Source organism: Patagioenas fasciata, chromosome 1 (assembly GCF_037038585.1).
Source record: "Patagioenas fasciata isolate bPatFas1 chromosome 1, bPatFas1.hap1, whole genome shotgun sequence".
Taxonomy (NCBI): Eukaryota; Metazoa; Chordata; class Aves; order Columbiformes; family Columbidae; genus Patagioenas; species Patagioenas fasciata.
The window spans coordinates 208,093,642-208,110,026 of record NC_092520.1 but is presented as its reverse complement, the minus strand read 5'-3'; the positions used below and the strand labels follow the sequence as shown (position 1 = coordinate 208,110,026).

The window sequence follows — 16,385 nt, the reverse complement described above, 5'->3', positions numbered from 1 at the left end:
GATTCATCTCTGGCCATGACAGAGCAGGGAGGTGAGGGCAGAAGTAGGAGCTCCGAGGAGGATGAAGGTGGGAGGAAGGCAGTGTGCTGCCTGCTCTGGGTCCAGCCCTGCTGGCTGCTCTCCCACCTACTCACCCGGGAGATGGAGAAGTTTGGGATCCAGATGAGGGAGCCAGGAGAGCCCAGAGGAGCACTAAACTGAGGGCAGCAAACCCGGTGATAAATACACTGTGATAATATAAACTGGATAGCAGCATCAGGACTGGAAGGAAATTATGCTAAGAATTAGCATTATTTTGCCAACCCAGCATAAGCAGGTACATCTTCACACCTGCCCATTTGTTCATAAACCCCTTGCTCATGAGCAACAAAACCAGGCCCTGCTCCAAAAGATGCCCCATCAAGAGCAATCCCTTGTTGCTCCAGATGGCTTCATGACAGGTTGTGCACTAAAACTCTGTATCACAGCTGCTGTAGGAAGCTTAAGTCCGGTTTGCAATGGGTTTTGCTGGAATCTGAGATGACATGTTGATGGATCAAATGTTCAGCTGTCAATTTGGTAAGCTTCATGTTATTGCTATAGATCAACAGATGCCAAGGCAGGGATAGGAAGTGCTTCTGAACTTAATCTGTATCCTAAAAGCCGATTCCCTTTAAAACTCAGTGACAAAACTCCCAATGATTTAAGTAAAAACATACCAGAGCAGGTTTTACATGATCCATTTGTGGCAGCTGCCTGGACTGGTTCTGCTTGTGGTTCTCATAGTCAGAGGCTCCACCTATGTTCAGAGGAGTCACCCCCTTCAGGGGCTACAACAAAACATAGGCTGTTCACAAAAACAGGACAAACAAGTTTAGAAATTCAAAAAACCCTCTCACATGACAAAACTATTTTGTGTAGTCAGAGGCGAGTGTATAGGCACCACGAAGGAACAACTTGTAGCAGCAGTGACAGCACCCAGCCCTTCATTGCCAATAAAATCAGGCCTTTGACTCCTGAGCTACAGGAAAGATCTATTAGAAGTCCCTCAAATCAAATTCGGGGGAGAGGAGAGGGAGAGGAGAAAAAGAAAGAAACAACTAGAGTAACAGTCCTAATTGTAACTGCATGAAAGGTCTATTTATATTTTGGATATATGCTGCAATTGCCTTCACAATCCAAACTGAAACAGGAACCCAAATAAATCTTCATCTCCTTCAAAATTCAGGTTACGGTCCCATCAAAAAGATTAAGCAGGACAATACTACACGTCAATCTGACACAGACCTGTTTGCAATGTAGATGTTTCTTCTACTGCATGTGTTTGACAGCAGAAGTGTCTTTCATACCTGAAAACAAACCAAACAACCAACCAACCTAACCAAGAAAACCCCCAAAGGAATATGTAGTTAGTGATTTTGCTGTCCTCATTTAGAAGTTTTGAGAACTAAGATGCTTTCCTACCTACAAAATATACACTTACATACATACACATATATAATTTTTTAAACAGGAAGAGCCTCAAAAGACTAATCTCTCTGTGCATTTAATACAATTATTCCTTTTTACTTACTGTGTCTCTGATCATCTTGATAATACTACCAGTAATACCCAGTAGCAGTGGCTTGTGCAGTAACTCCCATGTCACTGGACCACCCTGTTACATCACCCCCCCAAATTATTCAGGATTCATTCTTAACCCCTCATCCACCTTGGCAGGGGGGAGTAGGTGGTTGAGGTGACTGCCCTTTATTTGTACCCTCGTGCAAATATAGTCCCTGATCAAGCTTTAATACAACAAAAGATTGACCTCAGGCATTGCTGGCACCACCAGTGACATCAATGGCACAAAGGCTGGTTGTGGTGTAGCCACACACTCTAAAAACAGAAGTGTGACACATGAAAAAACACATCCTTTGCATCTTTATCTGATTTTTATACCAAAAAAAAAAAAAATCAAACCCAAAACAGTGCAGAGTGAGTAATTTTCAAATCTGCTGATATACTTCACTGAAGTACAGACTGAATCTCATGAACCTAGGTAAAGAAAGGAGGGAGAGATGCCGCTGATGGTGGCATTCATATTTTTATTAAAATTAATGGCATTTAAGAAGGGCTGTGTCTTTGCAAAGTATTTTTACAGCTTTGTCTGTCAGTTTCCTGAATTTTATGGAACATTTTTATACAGCTGTTTTGCATTTGGCTTTTAGTTTTAATGTTTTCTGCCCATTAAATCACAAAACTAATAAAAACTAAATTATTGAGATTTCTCCAGCAGTACGGGAATGGTCCTAATGCACAGACTTATAATTTAATAAGCATCTCAATTGACTATTAAAATCCTCATTATGATCAGAACTGTAATTCCAAAGATGAGGTCTTCCGAAAGCTTAATTTACTGTGGTGGGAAGTGGCAGCTGCTCCAACTCAGCAATATTAGCTTTTTTCAACTCAAATGCCAGAAAAGACAGATGTAGATGAGACAATAACAAGAACAACAAAAACTACCACCAACGCAGAGGTTCGTTTGTCATCACCAGAAGATTCAAGAAAGGCTTCTGCGGATACACGAGCAGTGGAAGGGGGGCAAAGGAAAATGTGGACTCGGTGGAGAACAAACTGTGGGGACGTAGTGACAAAGGACATGGAAAAGGTCAAGGGTCTTGATGACTTCTCCACCTTGGCCTTTGCTAGCACGGTCTGTTCTTGGCTTCCCTGTGCCAAGCAGTGGGATCTGGTGCCACAAAGCTTCACCCACGCTGTAGAAAACAGAGCTGGAGACCACTGAAGCAGGTTGGGCATTTTCAAGTCCATAGGACCACATGGGATTTATCTGTAGGAGCCAACGTGACTGCAAAGCCACTCTTTCCTGATGCCAAGGGAGGAGTTTTGATGACTGCAGAAAGGCAGGTTTCATGCATGTCTTCACAAAGGGCAAGAAAAGGATCTGAGGAGCCTGGTCTCCAAAAAGATTACTGAGTAAACCCTCCTGGATTTGCTGTGTTCATGTACACCAAGGATTTGGAGCAGCCGTCACAGATTTACCAAAGGCAAACTGAGTGCGACCAACCTCCTCACCTTCTGTGATGGAAGGGCTCTGTGGACTAGGGTAGAGCAATGTCCAGCCTGCACCTTGACCTTCCAAAGGTTTTTGCCTTCTTGAGACAGACGGACTGTAATGTGGGTGGAAAATCAGCTGAACGGCTGAATATGAGCAAGTAGTGCCATGAAAAGGGGTGACTGCACACTGGGCTGTGCTGGCAAGAGTGCGGCCAGAAGGCCAAGAGAAGTGGTTCTTCCCTCTATGAAACAGTTAATGAGATGACAGGTGGACACTGTGTCTAGTTTTGGGCTCCCCAGCACAGATGTTGACATCCTGGAGCACGTTCAGTGGAGAACCACCAAAATGAGGGGGCTGAAGCACATGATGCGCAAGGAAAGGCTGAGAAAATAGCTCAGCTTGAAGAAGAGAAGGCTCCAGGGAGACCCTACAGCTGTCTGCAAGTACCTAATGAGGGGAGATACAGAAGGCAGCCAAACTCTTCTTGAAGGTTTACAGCGAAATTTAGAGACAATAGACACAAACTGCTGCAAGAAAAATTCCAGTTAGATGCAAGGAGAAGATTCTGCAGAACGGGGATGGCCAAACACTGAAACAGAGGGTGCAGAGAGATTGTGAAATTTCTGTCCTGCGAGATATTTAAAACTTGACTGCACACAGGCCTGAGCGCCCCCCTGTTACCCCAAGGCTGTCCCTGCTCTGGACCAGGAGACTGCAAGATACCTGTTCCAAACCAGGTTATTCCGAGTTCAGCTATAGTGGTAGGAGCATCAACCAACCGACCTACTACAATAATGAATGTACAATAAGGTACATAAATACATTTTTACCTTAGAAATATAAGGACAATTTTTCTGAGGATTGGAGATGTGGGCAACAGCTTTTTCATGCCTACAACAGAAAACAGGCCAACATTGCAAGCAAAAGCACAAAACAGCACTGGTTGGAATATCAGCATTAGCTTAAATATGTCTCGGGTGACAGAAAGACAGAACGTCATGGTCTGGAGATGGGACAAGGAACAAATCACATACGTGGAATCAGGGTCTGGTGCAGTAAAGCCTGTGCTGAAGTCTAAGCTTCTGCTTCTGGAAGCAGAAAAAGACAAGTTAAAGCTAACTTAAACACACTTGGAGGAAATGCTCCATGTGGAGGACACATGGTTGTGAGGCAATTCTAGTTAATCAAGAGACAAGTTGAACAGCATCGCTTTCCGCAAAAGCAAAGTCCTGTCTCTAGATCTGGCCTCTGCTGAACTTCAAGCTTTGGGCAACCCCTACCCACCGGCTGCGGCATTGCAGCCTGGCTTCTCTCCAGCCTGAGAAATGGGCTCTTGGGACCACAGTTGTCCCCAACTTCTGAACTGTGGGTGCCCACCCACTCCTAAAGAAAGAGAAGCCTTCAGAAATACCAGAGAGAGCTGGATCCATCACAGCCAGCTCTAACAGCTCAAATACTCCAAGCTTTTCCTGCATGGTTGGCTCTCGCAACACCAGCTGACCTGAGCAGAAGTCTCCTTTGCAGAGATGTTGCTCTTATTGAGGTCCTACCACTCCCTGAAGGGATCCCCTTCTCCCTCATGACCTCTCAGCCTGGGAAAAATGCTGATGTAAAGGCCAAATAAGGGGATATCTTATTATCTTTGCCCTCTTCAAACACTGGCCGCAGAGGCTGCAGTCATGCCTTGTGGTCAGAATGCAGGTGACAGTCACCCCAGAAGGTGACTCTTCCCAACTGTTCACCAAACGTTCAGTGAAAAAAAATCAATAAAACAGTAAGTATTGGCCACCGTGCCCATCTGTTCCTCCCACAATCACTCAGGTTTGCTGCCCTTTTACTGCAGCATTCACATGAATTTTCATATCTCCGAAATAGAAAAGGTTCAGTCCTGAAATTCTAGCAACACTTGAAATCAAAATAATACCTTAAAAAAAAGGAGGACAAAACTATTCTGACTTCATAAAATGCCACAGACAATTTTAAGAGTATTATTTTCCCCAATGAAAAAGAAAAAGGCTGAGAAAACCAAGGTATTAAAGAGAGATAACAGATACCAGCTTTGCAAGAACACATGCTACTTATCAAATGTATTGCTTTGACTAGTGAATATTCCAATTAAATTCCTTCTTCTCAATCTCCACTCTTGTCACAACTTCGATGAAGTGTTAAAAGCAGCCTTCTCCTATAGACTGAGGGATGGAAGTTGGTACATGCAGAGGTACCTGTGTATGCAAAGAAAAGCACATTACATTTGTATAAATGACCAGACATAGCTAATAAACCATTTGCTGTTTCTTTCTTAAAGATTTTGGATGCTAGCATCTCGAAAAATTTGGTTTTAAATGAGATCTTTAAGAGTTGCGTGTCTTTGGACTTGCTGGCTCAGTACAATATACCCTCCTGCAGCTTATGCTTGATCTGTGATCTCTTATTTAGCAAAACAAACATAAAAGTTCTTATGAACATCACCACAGTCCTTCACTGATGAGGCGATGATGACAGAGGACTTCCCAGCCACATCTCAGTCCCACCGGCACATCTCAGGCGGCCGAGCCAGGAAGCACTTTGGGATGTAAATTCCAGCCATCAAGAAGCATCCAGAGAGGTTTCAGAATATCATCCAGGGAAGTTTCAGAACATCAGTTCACCCAGAGGGGTTTTCCTTGTACATGGTGTCAGCAGCTACCAAAGGGAAGTTTTCCTCTGAAAATCCATCTTGTTCTTGCCACTCCAGGCACATCTGGAGAAGGAGAAGTGTTGGCTTCACAACTGGTTGATGAACTACTCAACATAAGTGAAAAAAAAAAAAAAACACACACCCCAGTATCTACCAACTAATACATTTTTTTTTTGCTCAGGGTGAACTGACACACATCTAGCGGCAGTTTAAAATAAAACAGACCTTTGTAACAAGTACTTTCACACAGAAGTATTCAACTGTTTTGTATGCATTTGATCTAGTTAGGGTGTTTTTTAACCTAATAAAATAACATCTTGTCCATGACCAGAAAGAAAATGAGCAGAAGCCAGCTCCATGGTTTTGTATCAGAGCATAAAAATAAACTTCACAAGGCAGTAGGGGAAAAAAAAAAAAAAAATCAGTATTTTTTGCACATACAACTGGGTTTTGATGCTTTATTTTCAGAATTGCTGTGAAAAACCTAACAACTTTTTTTCCAAAGCAAAGTCAAAATCTTAGTTACTGCTTTGAGGTCTTGCGGTGAACACACAACTCACAGACTTCTCTACAAAAAGGAGCGTGAGGTTCTGGGTGGTTTAGGCTACTCACAAGGGGGAAAAATTTCTAGCTTGCTGAGACAAGTTTTGACTAGGAGCAAGACTGGAAATTTAAACCTTGCTTGATGCACAAGACCGGTTCATCTCTCAGGACTCATTGTCCATAGAAGCGCTCGTAATCCGTATTGGTAGCAGTGACAATTATCCAAGATTTTCTTCTTCCTGGTCTGAACGATCAAGGAGTGAATTCCACAATCTGGGGTTTCAGGATCAGTTCTGCTCACAGGGCTGCTCAGGAACCCTCCCCTAGGTGCAGGCACGGCCAGGAGGAGTTGCAGAGGAAACAATTCAAAACTGTTGCGTGCTTTGTGCTGATAAGCAAAATAAACAAACTAGAGTGTATAATATACTTGGAAATACCCTGCTTGCCCCCAACTTTGGCATGCAGGTGTAGATATTCTAGATCACCATGGACATCACAGCTTGCAGAATTGCTCAAAGGAGTAACAACTATCAATGTAACTATGCTTGCAATAAAATTGAAAAAGGAGGATTAATCCTCCTTCCAGTTTGTAATTCAGCTAGGAAGCAAAAAAGTTCATGCACTTATACAAGAGCAATAAAAAAAATTAAATATTTATTTTGAATAACAAGCTTAAGTTCAAGCTGCAATGTTGGCAATGTAGATTTTAAACACAGATCACAAAAGCGTGCACGAAAATGTATTTGAGCAAAGAACAAAATAATGCTAAGAATTATACTAAACAGCTGCTGATTTTAAAGAAACAAAAAGGCTTGTAATCACTATACAAAATATAAAATGTATTAATCACTACCATCCACAGAACAGAGGTTTATTTTAGTTTGATTATATTTAAAAATTATTTGTGTATTTATATAGTGAATTGTAAATGAATTATTATACAGTAACCTCCTTTTGGTCTGCAAAACCTTTGTTGCACTATAGCACATCCAATCACATTGCAAAAAAAACAAAAAAAGAAGAATTATTTTTCCTTACTATCAATAAAGAAAACAATCATTGAGAATACAGTAAATATTGTCAGGTCTACAAATAATGAAATTAAAGATGACTCCTTCGACTCTGAAGCGCTTTCCATGCAAAGTCAGCACTTGCTCGTTTAAACAGAGTGCACTATCAAGCAATGTCCAGGGTCATAGATGCTCTTGGTAAGACTAAACCTCACCAAAAAAAAGAATAAAAATTAAAAAAATAATCAAAGATTGAATGTAATCATGCAACCCTCTTACTACTGGGTATACCCACTGTGTCACTGATCAATTTATTGCCTTTCTGGAATATCACTCAAGGCATCAAAATTAGACTTATGATAAATATACATATAATGAAAGGACACAAACTGCTATTCGACACTACTACTGGTAATGTCTGTGCTACGTGAAAGCACCTTTAAAAAGAGCCTATGCGGCAAGAGATAAGTGTCTAAAGATTCAAAATGAATCAACAGTATTGGATAACAATATAATTCTCAACTCAGAAGCTGCCTCAAGATTAGGTGCATCTTCAGTTAATGTAACAGGAAAAAAAGGCAATGGATTTTTATTTTATTAATTGTATCCACTCATAAACTGACCTAAGGCCACCAGATGTGCAGACACAACGAGTTTTCTTTTCTTTTTACAGTTCTTTAAATTGTAGGATGATAAAGGAATAGATCTATTTAAAAACAAACAGCTATTTCATCTATATTAAGAGGTGGCACCAGGCGTTGGGTTCACGTTCTGAGTGGCCACCTGTGGTGCGACTTCAATGATTCGTGGTTTGTCTATAATTCTGGCCGTGCGGTTGCCCTTCTCTACAATGCCAATAATCCACGCTTGGTGACCTTCACCGTATTTTGGAGACTTGATCTCGGCACAGAAACGTGCTGCTTGCTCTCGTGGTAAACAGATGAGGAGGCCTCCTGCGAAGAAAAAAAACAAAGCAGAGCATTAATAAGGTTGAAATGCTTTGCAATCAGACATTTTGATCTGCCAAATTTTTTACATAGACAAGTACTTGGTGGCTTCAGTAGATTCTGTTAAACTCCAAAAGAAGACATGGTAGAAGCTCTTGCTTTACAGAAATAAGTTTGTGCCTGAATTCAGTGCTTAGTGGGTAGGTAAATTAAGCCAAATACACACAAAAGGTGTTGGCAAAAGGACATCGTACTGATGCCAACAAATGACATACTGAAACAACACCAGCATTATAAACTTCCAGCAGAGGACTGCAGAGTACCTCTACACAGAAACATTTTGGGTAAAGGTCATAGTCAGATACCTATAATCACATATCGGTAGCAGCTGATTCTGCAAGTAATCCCAGTGCCTGCCACGAAATCATTCGAAGTAGGGACTATTATCAGGGAATGCAAGACGCAGAAAATTAAACAGGCTTGATCCAGTGCACCCTGTCAACCCTTTTGACCCCTTTGTTAGGGAATTTCCTAACCTTTTTTAGCCTTTACCCTAAGATTTTTTTCTCAGAGGCAACTGACAAATAATTTACTTATGTTTTTCTGAAGTAGCAGAGTAACTAGTTAGCATGCTTGCCATTCAGCTGTTAAACATAAGAACATTTCCATTCTAAGAATCCCAAAGCACTCAGAAAGCTGCCTTGGTGAGCGAGTTACTAGAAGGAGTGTCACTGTCAGCTCTGGCACAAGTTTCTAGGGGGCTATGACCAAGTCATTACATGTTTTGGTGCTACCCTGTATGACTAGAGCACTCAGCTTTTCTGTATCCCTCACCTTTTTTTTACATTTAAGCCACGTTGCAAACGTGAAACACTACAGCAGAGCAAACATCTGCAGATACCTAATTAAACCTCAAAGCATTATATGCTACGTGTGGTTTGTGCAGCTCAGGTCTGTACGCTGTGCTGTGTTCTGACACACAGCAACCTCTCGTAAGAACATCAAAATATCATCTCCCGCTGGAAAACGTTTGGAGAACACAGGCAAGAAGAGTATATTCACGCAAACAGGAATTTGCAGACATGCTGAGGCTTGCGTACTTTTCAAGAGTTATTTGACCCTGTCTTCTCCTCTGGGCAAAGGGCATCAGCCAGCAGCACAAGTCGTGCCACCAGCTCCGAGCCAACCCTGGGGGCAAAGTGGCACCTGGTGAGCCAGCCACCCTGGGCTTGGTGCCATGTCCTCCACCAAGGCTCCGGGGCAGCCACTTGGCACCTTTATGTTTCCTTTTCCAAGCAAGGAGTCCTCTTGGTGGTGACTAAAGAGGCTTCTAATTTAAGACTGTGAGGAAGAAGCAGTTACTGAACATGAGGAAGTATTTATAAGGATACGCGTAAGCGTGGAAGTTGTTTTTTAGGTTCTGTATGAAGCAAAAGAGTGCGCCCTTCAGAAGAATCCCTACCTCCCTCAGACATTTTGGAACATCCAGGTACTTCCACCCAGAAGCTTGAAAGACAATGTTTAAGCTACTCCAGATATAACAGACAAATCAATTACTTGCAAAGGAATTATGTGCCATTCCCATGGAAGGCTCTAAACCAAACTGAAGAGAAACTAAGGTCATGGTGCAATCAAGCCAGGGAAGAGGTTTACAAGTGGTAGTGCAGAGAAGGTGCTAACTAGCCAGAGGGGAGGAGCAGAAATATGGGGAAAGAGGAAATAAGAAAGAACACGAGAATAGTCTTCACTCATTTTTCCCCCCACACACTCTCTGCCATTTGGTATTACTTGTACACATATGCTGTTAACATACTTTGGTAAGATCAGAAAAATGTGTACAAATCTCAGTTTCCAATCAAAAAGCACTTCCCACCTGCTGACTGCATCCCACAGTTTGATCAATAACCCTTAATATAATTCTATGGGCTACTCTTGATAAATGTAGGACTTGTGTCTGCAGGAATTACAATTATTTCTCTAGTAGACTGAGCGGTCTCTTTAACCCCTTGGGTAAGTCCTTACGGTTTTCTCCTGTGTATTCTAGTCTAGTCTGTGCTCTGGTTTTTGTCCCCTTCACCTGTACAAGGTCACAGCCAACAGCAGTTTAAGCGGTTGCGATGCGTCTGTGGAAAATTTCACAGGGTACTGAGTTTTTGAGGTCTGCATCAGCCACCACTGAAGACAAAACAAATTAACTGCAGACATTTTGCTGCACGCTTCTTTCAGGAATTGAAAGGATGCCTATATTTGGTGTCTGTCCTTGTTTATATTTTTAAAAATTTAAAGAGGTTTTTTTTGGTAAGAGATTTTGAACATTGCTGGTTTTAACAGCATTGCAAGCAGGGAAGTGGACACAGAAAACTTCAAGAGCAGACTAGACAAAGGTTCTCAATCCAGAGCAGAGATACAAACTGTTCATGAACTGAAACCCACTAACACAGCCCTTCTTTTCTACCCATCTGCCTATTTCCACAAAATTTCCACAAACACTATGCTGTTGAGATACCTCTAACACACTAAAAAAGCTGGCAAACACCAGACAACAAGAGGACTGGCAAAAATACACACGCGCATGAATATCCCATGTAGAGTAACTTTGTGACTTATTTATGTAATCAGGCAGCCTAATAAACAGAACTAAGTTTTTCAAAACTGTCCAATTGCAACTTTAACCTTTACCAAAAGGTTACCTACAAAAGAGCACAAAATCACATAGAAATGCAATTTTAAGAAAATACACCATCAACAAGAGTGTCTGGAGGATGGAACAGATGATATCATAGATCTTTCCAACACTGACTTTTGTCAACAGGTGCCCAGCAAATGCGCACTTGAAAAAAAACAACAGCCTTAAAATTCATTCAAATAGTTTTCCAGTAAATTTCTCATTGCCTGCCCACTCTGCTGAAAAACATCTGTTCACAAATGAAGAAGCTGTAGACAGCACATTTCTGGAAGTTTAAAACAACAGAGGTGGTGTATCTATATTATGGCGTGAACAGCCCTGAGTGGCCCTCTCAAAAGGCGTCCTCACAACTGGACACAGAGGTGCAGCAAGATAAGACTCCTGCCTTCATATAAATCAACGCCAGGACATGATGTGTGTGAAGAGCGTGGGTCTGAGTGCTGACCAGCCTCCCCAGCACAGCGTGCCCAAGCTAGCACACACTGCTGCGAGGTGTCAGGCCATCCAGGAGCAGCCTAACGCCTCCAGGACTGCAGTTATAGAGCTTTCAGATCAGAGCTGTTGTGTCCATGTGGCTATGGATTGTTCTAATGTTTGGCAGACACTGCCCTGTAACAAATCCCTGTAGTCACCTCTAATGTGACAAATGCAACACTGCAATGAAATCAAATATACTTGTTTTGAGGCACCAAAAGTTCACAAATAACCAGATATGTCTTGCTGTTTTTTCCATCATCATCTACGTATGCTGAAATGTAAGACGTTCAGCATTTCAAAGACACCTCTTGCTCTCGGTCCCAAAAGAGATTCTGAAGTGGATTGTTTTCTGCTTCCAAGTCCTCTCCCAGCAGCGTGTACATCCACACTGCTTTACATTCCTTCAGTGAAAAGACAGAATTGGATATCCTCAGGGTGCCGTGCGGACAGCTCTGAAGAGTCAAGCACTCGGTTTGCAGCTAAACCATTCCCAGGCCAACTGCTGTACAAACCTCAGCCACAGCCACTCACCTGAAACAGCATCTTGCAGTTCCAGCTCTGCACCCATGCTGGTTTTTTTTAACTCTTTGCAAGCAATAACAAATGCTACCAGCCCTGTGGTTATGTGAACTCTCGGACAGTAAGAATCTGTCTGGTGTTACCAACCTTATTGACAGAGCTTGCCAAACCACCACCAGATATTTCTGGTCTTTGAGGCTGGATCTGAACTCCTGAAAGGAGTTCATGTCCCATATCCTATTACACATCATCTGAGCCACACAGCCTCTGTAGGACAGAGCGTCCGTTCAAACACAGATGGCTAAGGAACAATTCAGCAGATCATGGTTAACTTGTGTATTCACTAGGGGAAAAGTTTATGGCTCTCACTGTGATGCTTCTTTCCAGATCTTTGGACTGTTTTGCTTCAAGGGGCCCCCTCTGTTGTGAACTGCAGAGAACTTGGATAATACTCTTGGAGAGCAGGAAGAGGGTGGGGAACTGAGATAAGAGAAAGACAGATTTGTTGCTACATCTTCTCCATTTACCAAAGAGGAAGAAAATTTAAAGAAGAAAAACAAAATGGAAGATTCAAGGGGCAAATGAAGTATAAAGACTTCCAGCAGAAGACAGCTGTGATGCTAGTCAGCAAAGTGGCCTACACTTAACAACAAGGCAACTTCAAAACCATCGGAAGTCCTTATCACCCGACGATTGTTTAAATGTTTGTCCATAGCCGGATTCTCAGTACACATCTGTTGTATTCATTGTCATGGCAAGTGGCAGCTTTTTAAATAGACAACTCAAGCAATGAATGGGTCAGACTATTATGTTTTTTCCTGCTAGTCCCTTAAAGTCAGATTTCATAAATGTAAGGGAGAAAAATCTACATTGTTTGATGTCTGTATGTTGTGGACAGAGAAGGCCTCAGTTGCCAAGACTGGCCCATTCGGCACTAAACTTCACGCATATTCATAATGAAAAACAAAACACCACTCATTTGACTGGCAAACCTACTGCAGGTGGCTTTACCTTTGAGAAAACTGTGTCAGCTGAGCTGGGATTTTCAGATATTCACTGTTCTGGAGGTAACAGCTAAGAGAAAAATAGGTTTCAAGAGAATTCAGAAGCATCACTAACTTCTAACTGCAAAATGTTCTAGATACAGCATGGGTTTCTATAATAGTGTTTCATAAGGAAGTAGAAGGAATTCAGAATGGTGGTTTGGAAGTTAGGCTGAAAAAGTTAATTGCAAACAGTTGTGTGGCTAATGCTCATTAGTTTCGCTATACACCAAGCCAACTGTGATTTTGAATGCAAAGCACATTGGAAATGTTATTACATTCTAACATGAAGGAGCAGGGAAAGAAGAGGGTTGTACCACTGTCACCTACCTGAAGTCTCTGGACAAGTCCCGTGCATGAGGCCAAACATATTGCCACAAGCCTTACTGACAGCAGCCATCTTACCAAGAACAGGAAGGTTATGAATAACAAAGGACACCTCATTTCGCTGCTGCTTGGCAAGGTTTTGTGCATGCCCCAGGATTCCAAATCCTGTGATGTCTGTAGCTGCATGTGCATTGAAAGTGTGCATGAGTCCAGCAGCTACAAGAGAGGGATGGGGGAGAAAAAAAAAATCAGAATTAAAAAATCATCAGGAAAAGCAATTCTTCAACAATATTGCACACAGTTTGAATGAAATTGCATACCTCTAATTTGAATCAGGCTAGGTTAAATTAATTAAAAAAAAATTAATGCTTGAAGGGAACTGGAATTCACCAATACTGCATGTAACCCTTAAAACAAAAACATCAACTTGTATTTGAGGTATTAAATCATGCTGAAAATTCAGCAGCGAAGTTGTATTTATGAGCATGCTCTATTACACATGTGCTACAATTCATATTAGCAGTCTAAGAAACGGGGGCTTGTTCCAGATTAAAACGTCCCAAGACTGGGGGCCAGAGAGGTTCTGAGCTCAGCTTTGCTGAGGCAAGGATCAGACTCATCCTGGGTCAATTTTCTCACATCTGTAAAACCATCACATCAGAACTTAAGCTCTGGACACTTAAAATTTAAGAGCTTAAGAACAAAGCCTGCAGGTTTTTTGGGAAGGGCCCCAGGTTCCCCACCTATGCATTCATGAAATTCTTGGGCATTTACAACTACAGAGCCCTGGGTGGGAGAAGGGCACCCCTGCACGCAGGACAATAGCTCCAGTTACGAATATTTAAGTGTTGTTAAAGGTGCCCGACAAGAGTGAGTGGAGAAAAACAAAACCAAGAATGCTTTGCCCTTCTTTGGTGCTTCCCAATACAAGAGCAGGACCCAAGTTCTTTTCCTTAAGACAATGCTGGCCATTTATTTTTTTTCCTGGAAGACTGTGTCAAAGAATGAAAAAAACAGTGGAATGACATAACAAATACCAATTGAGAACTGAATAAACGGGCGAAGAGATATTTAACTATCCCTGTTCTTTCAACTGAGAAGTAAGGAAACACCTAATTCAACTCTCTGCTCCTCTGAAGATACATTGAACAAAACCGGGAAATCCTGGATTAAAATTTCTAGGGTAAAAGCAGAACCTTCCCCGTAACAAAATTAAAAGGAAAACAAACAAACAAAACCACCCCCAAAAACCCCAAACAAACAAACAAAAAAAACATGTGTTACATATTCCACACTTTGGGAAGCATATAACATGACAAAATTTTAAAAATACAAACTTAAGCATAGAAAAATTAAGAGCTTTTTCTTTTTTATTCTATTTCATTTTTTTTAACCTTATTACAAGTCAGACTCTCACGAGTTCTCTAGGCACAGAAGATAAGGAACAAATCCAATCTATTTCCCTTTAAAACATCCTCTAACTCACTGGGATGTTACTCACAACACTCACATGAGTCATAATCATCTCCAGCGGCATTTGTGTTTTTGCTGTATAATTAAAAGAGGGTGTTTGATTTTAATTTACTTGCTTCACAAACACTGAACAGCAGAAAGATAAGCCAGAAGGAAGCCATAAAGTGGCTGTGTCACATTACTCATGGCAGTGAAATAAAATTAAGTATGGAATTGGAAAAATCCACAACCTCCAGTCTGTAAACACACATCTCTTCTTACCTGTTCTGTTCAGTCGTGCCATATTCATCATTGCTTCCTGGTATGCTAGTTCTACATCTTCTTGTGTTACCACCAGTTTGATTTTATTCCACTTTTCTGGCTAATAGATGGAATAAAGATGTATCTTTTAGGTTTTCGGCTGTATATTTTAAAGCACACCCTTACCACTCATAAAAATCCTTTATCCAAACTGTACCTTTTCTTTTCAAACTCAGTTAAAGAGGGGCAAAAGGTTCAGCGGTCAGAGGTGTGTGCCTTATTCTACTATACCTAAGTGAAGTTAATTTTAAGATCTGTTAGGCACTAAGCACCTCAAATCTTGGTTTCAGCATCAGAGTAGAGTGGAATAACCTACCCTAGGGCAAAGTATCAGCATCTCCTTCCACCCATTCTCCAGTGTCTCTCATGCCTACATCACATGCTAAGCAATGCTTTTCATCCCAAAAGGGTCTCAGAACAATTTAGGGAATAGTATCTTTATAAAGGGCAAGTGTTTCATTCAAAGCTGAAGTAATTCTAGATCCAGAACAAAACAAAGCAACCATGTAGATATTAACGGCAACACTACAAAGTGTTGTTTGTTTGGTTTTTTTTTCCAATGGAAATAAAGCTGCAGAGAACTGAAAGTAAACAAAAATAGGTTTTTTGAAGCCACAATGCCTGCAGTGCCATTCCACAGAAGAAATGCATAGAACAAACTTCTTCCTAAACCAAAGGTGCAAAAACTACTAAGAATTCCTATACAATGCTGCACTGGGGAAGTATCTTGTCAAAGAGGCTCTTATTCTTAACAAATGAGGGCTGACTTCAAGGGGTATAAGAGATAATCCAGAAATAGCAAGAGGAAGAAAGAGACAGGTCAGCCAAAACAAACCATTTGTTAAAGAGCAAGGAAGTATAGCAGGAAGATCAGAGCTTCTGAAACAAGGTTGAGTCGAGTCTGACCAATTAAGTAACAGAGCAAGTAAAAAAAACAAATGAGGCTATTATAGAGGGGACAGAATAGTGATTATTCTTACTGTGGGTAGGACTGAAAAACCTGAACAGTCATTCTGCCTTAGTTTTCAAAAACATGGTTCTGAGGCTGATCATGGGATGGAAACTGGTTAGATAATGGGAATGGAAATCACAGATGAGGTGGAAGAAGAACTCAAGGCTGAGGCTAGAAGGGCCATAAACATGGCATATGAATTAGACGCAAATTCCTCTCCACTACAGCAGTTGGATAGTGGGGTTAATAGAGAGGAAACAAAGGCACGAAAGTTTACAAAAAATCCTTAAGCAACTTTTAAAAGCAAGCTCGGATTTCCAAATGGGAAGGGTCTGTAGACAAGAGCAAGGGCTAGAAAACCCCTTCTGAAAGGGCACATCATCTGCTTTTC

General features: G+C 41.4%; 1 protein-coding gene across 2 annotated transcripts in view; it reads right to left on the bottom strand.

Moving 5' to 3' along the window:
* Positions 1-6,883: 6,883 nt before the first annotated feature.
* SEPHS1 (selenophosphate synthetase 1) overlaps positions 6,884-16,385 on the bottom strand; it is a 24,362-nt gene continuing 14,860 nt past the window's right edge. For both annotated transcript variants that reach the window (XM_065849951.2, XM_065849959.2), the window contains exons 7-9: positions 15,004-15,103; positions 13,273-13,485; positions 6,884-8,223 (exon numbers count right to left, since the gene is read on the bottom strand). In XM_065849951.2, coding sequence (XP_065706023.1) covers positions 8,009-8,223; positions 13,273-13,485; positions 15,004-15,103 — 528 coding nt within the window. In that variant the 3' untranslated portion in view covers positions 6,884-8,008. The remainder of the gene's footprint in view (positions 8,224-13,272; positions 13,486-15,003; positions 15,104-16,385) is intronic.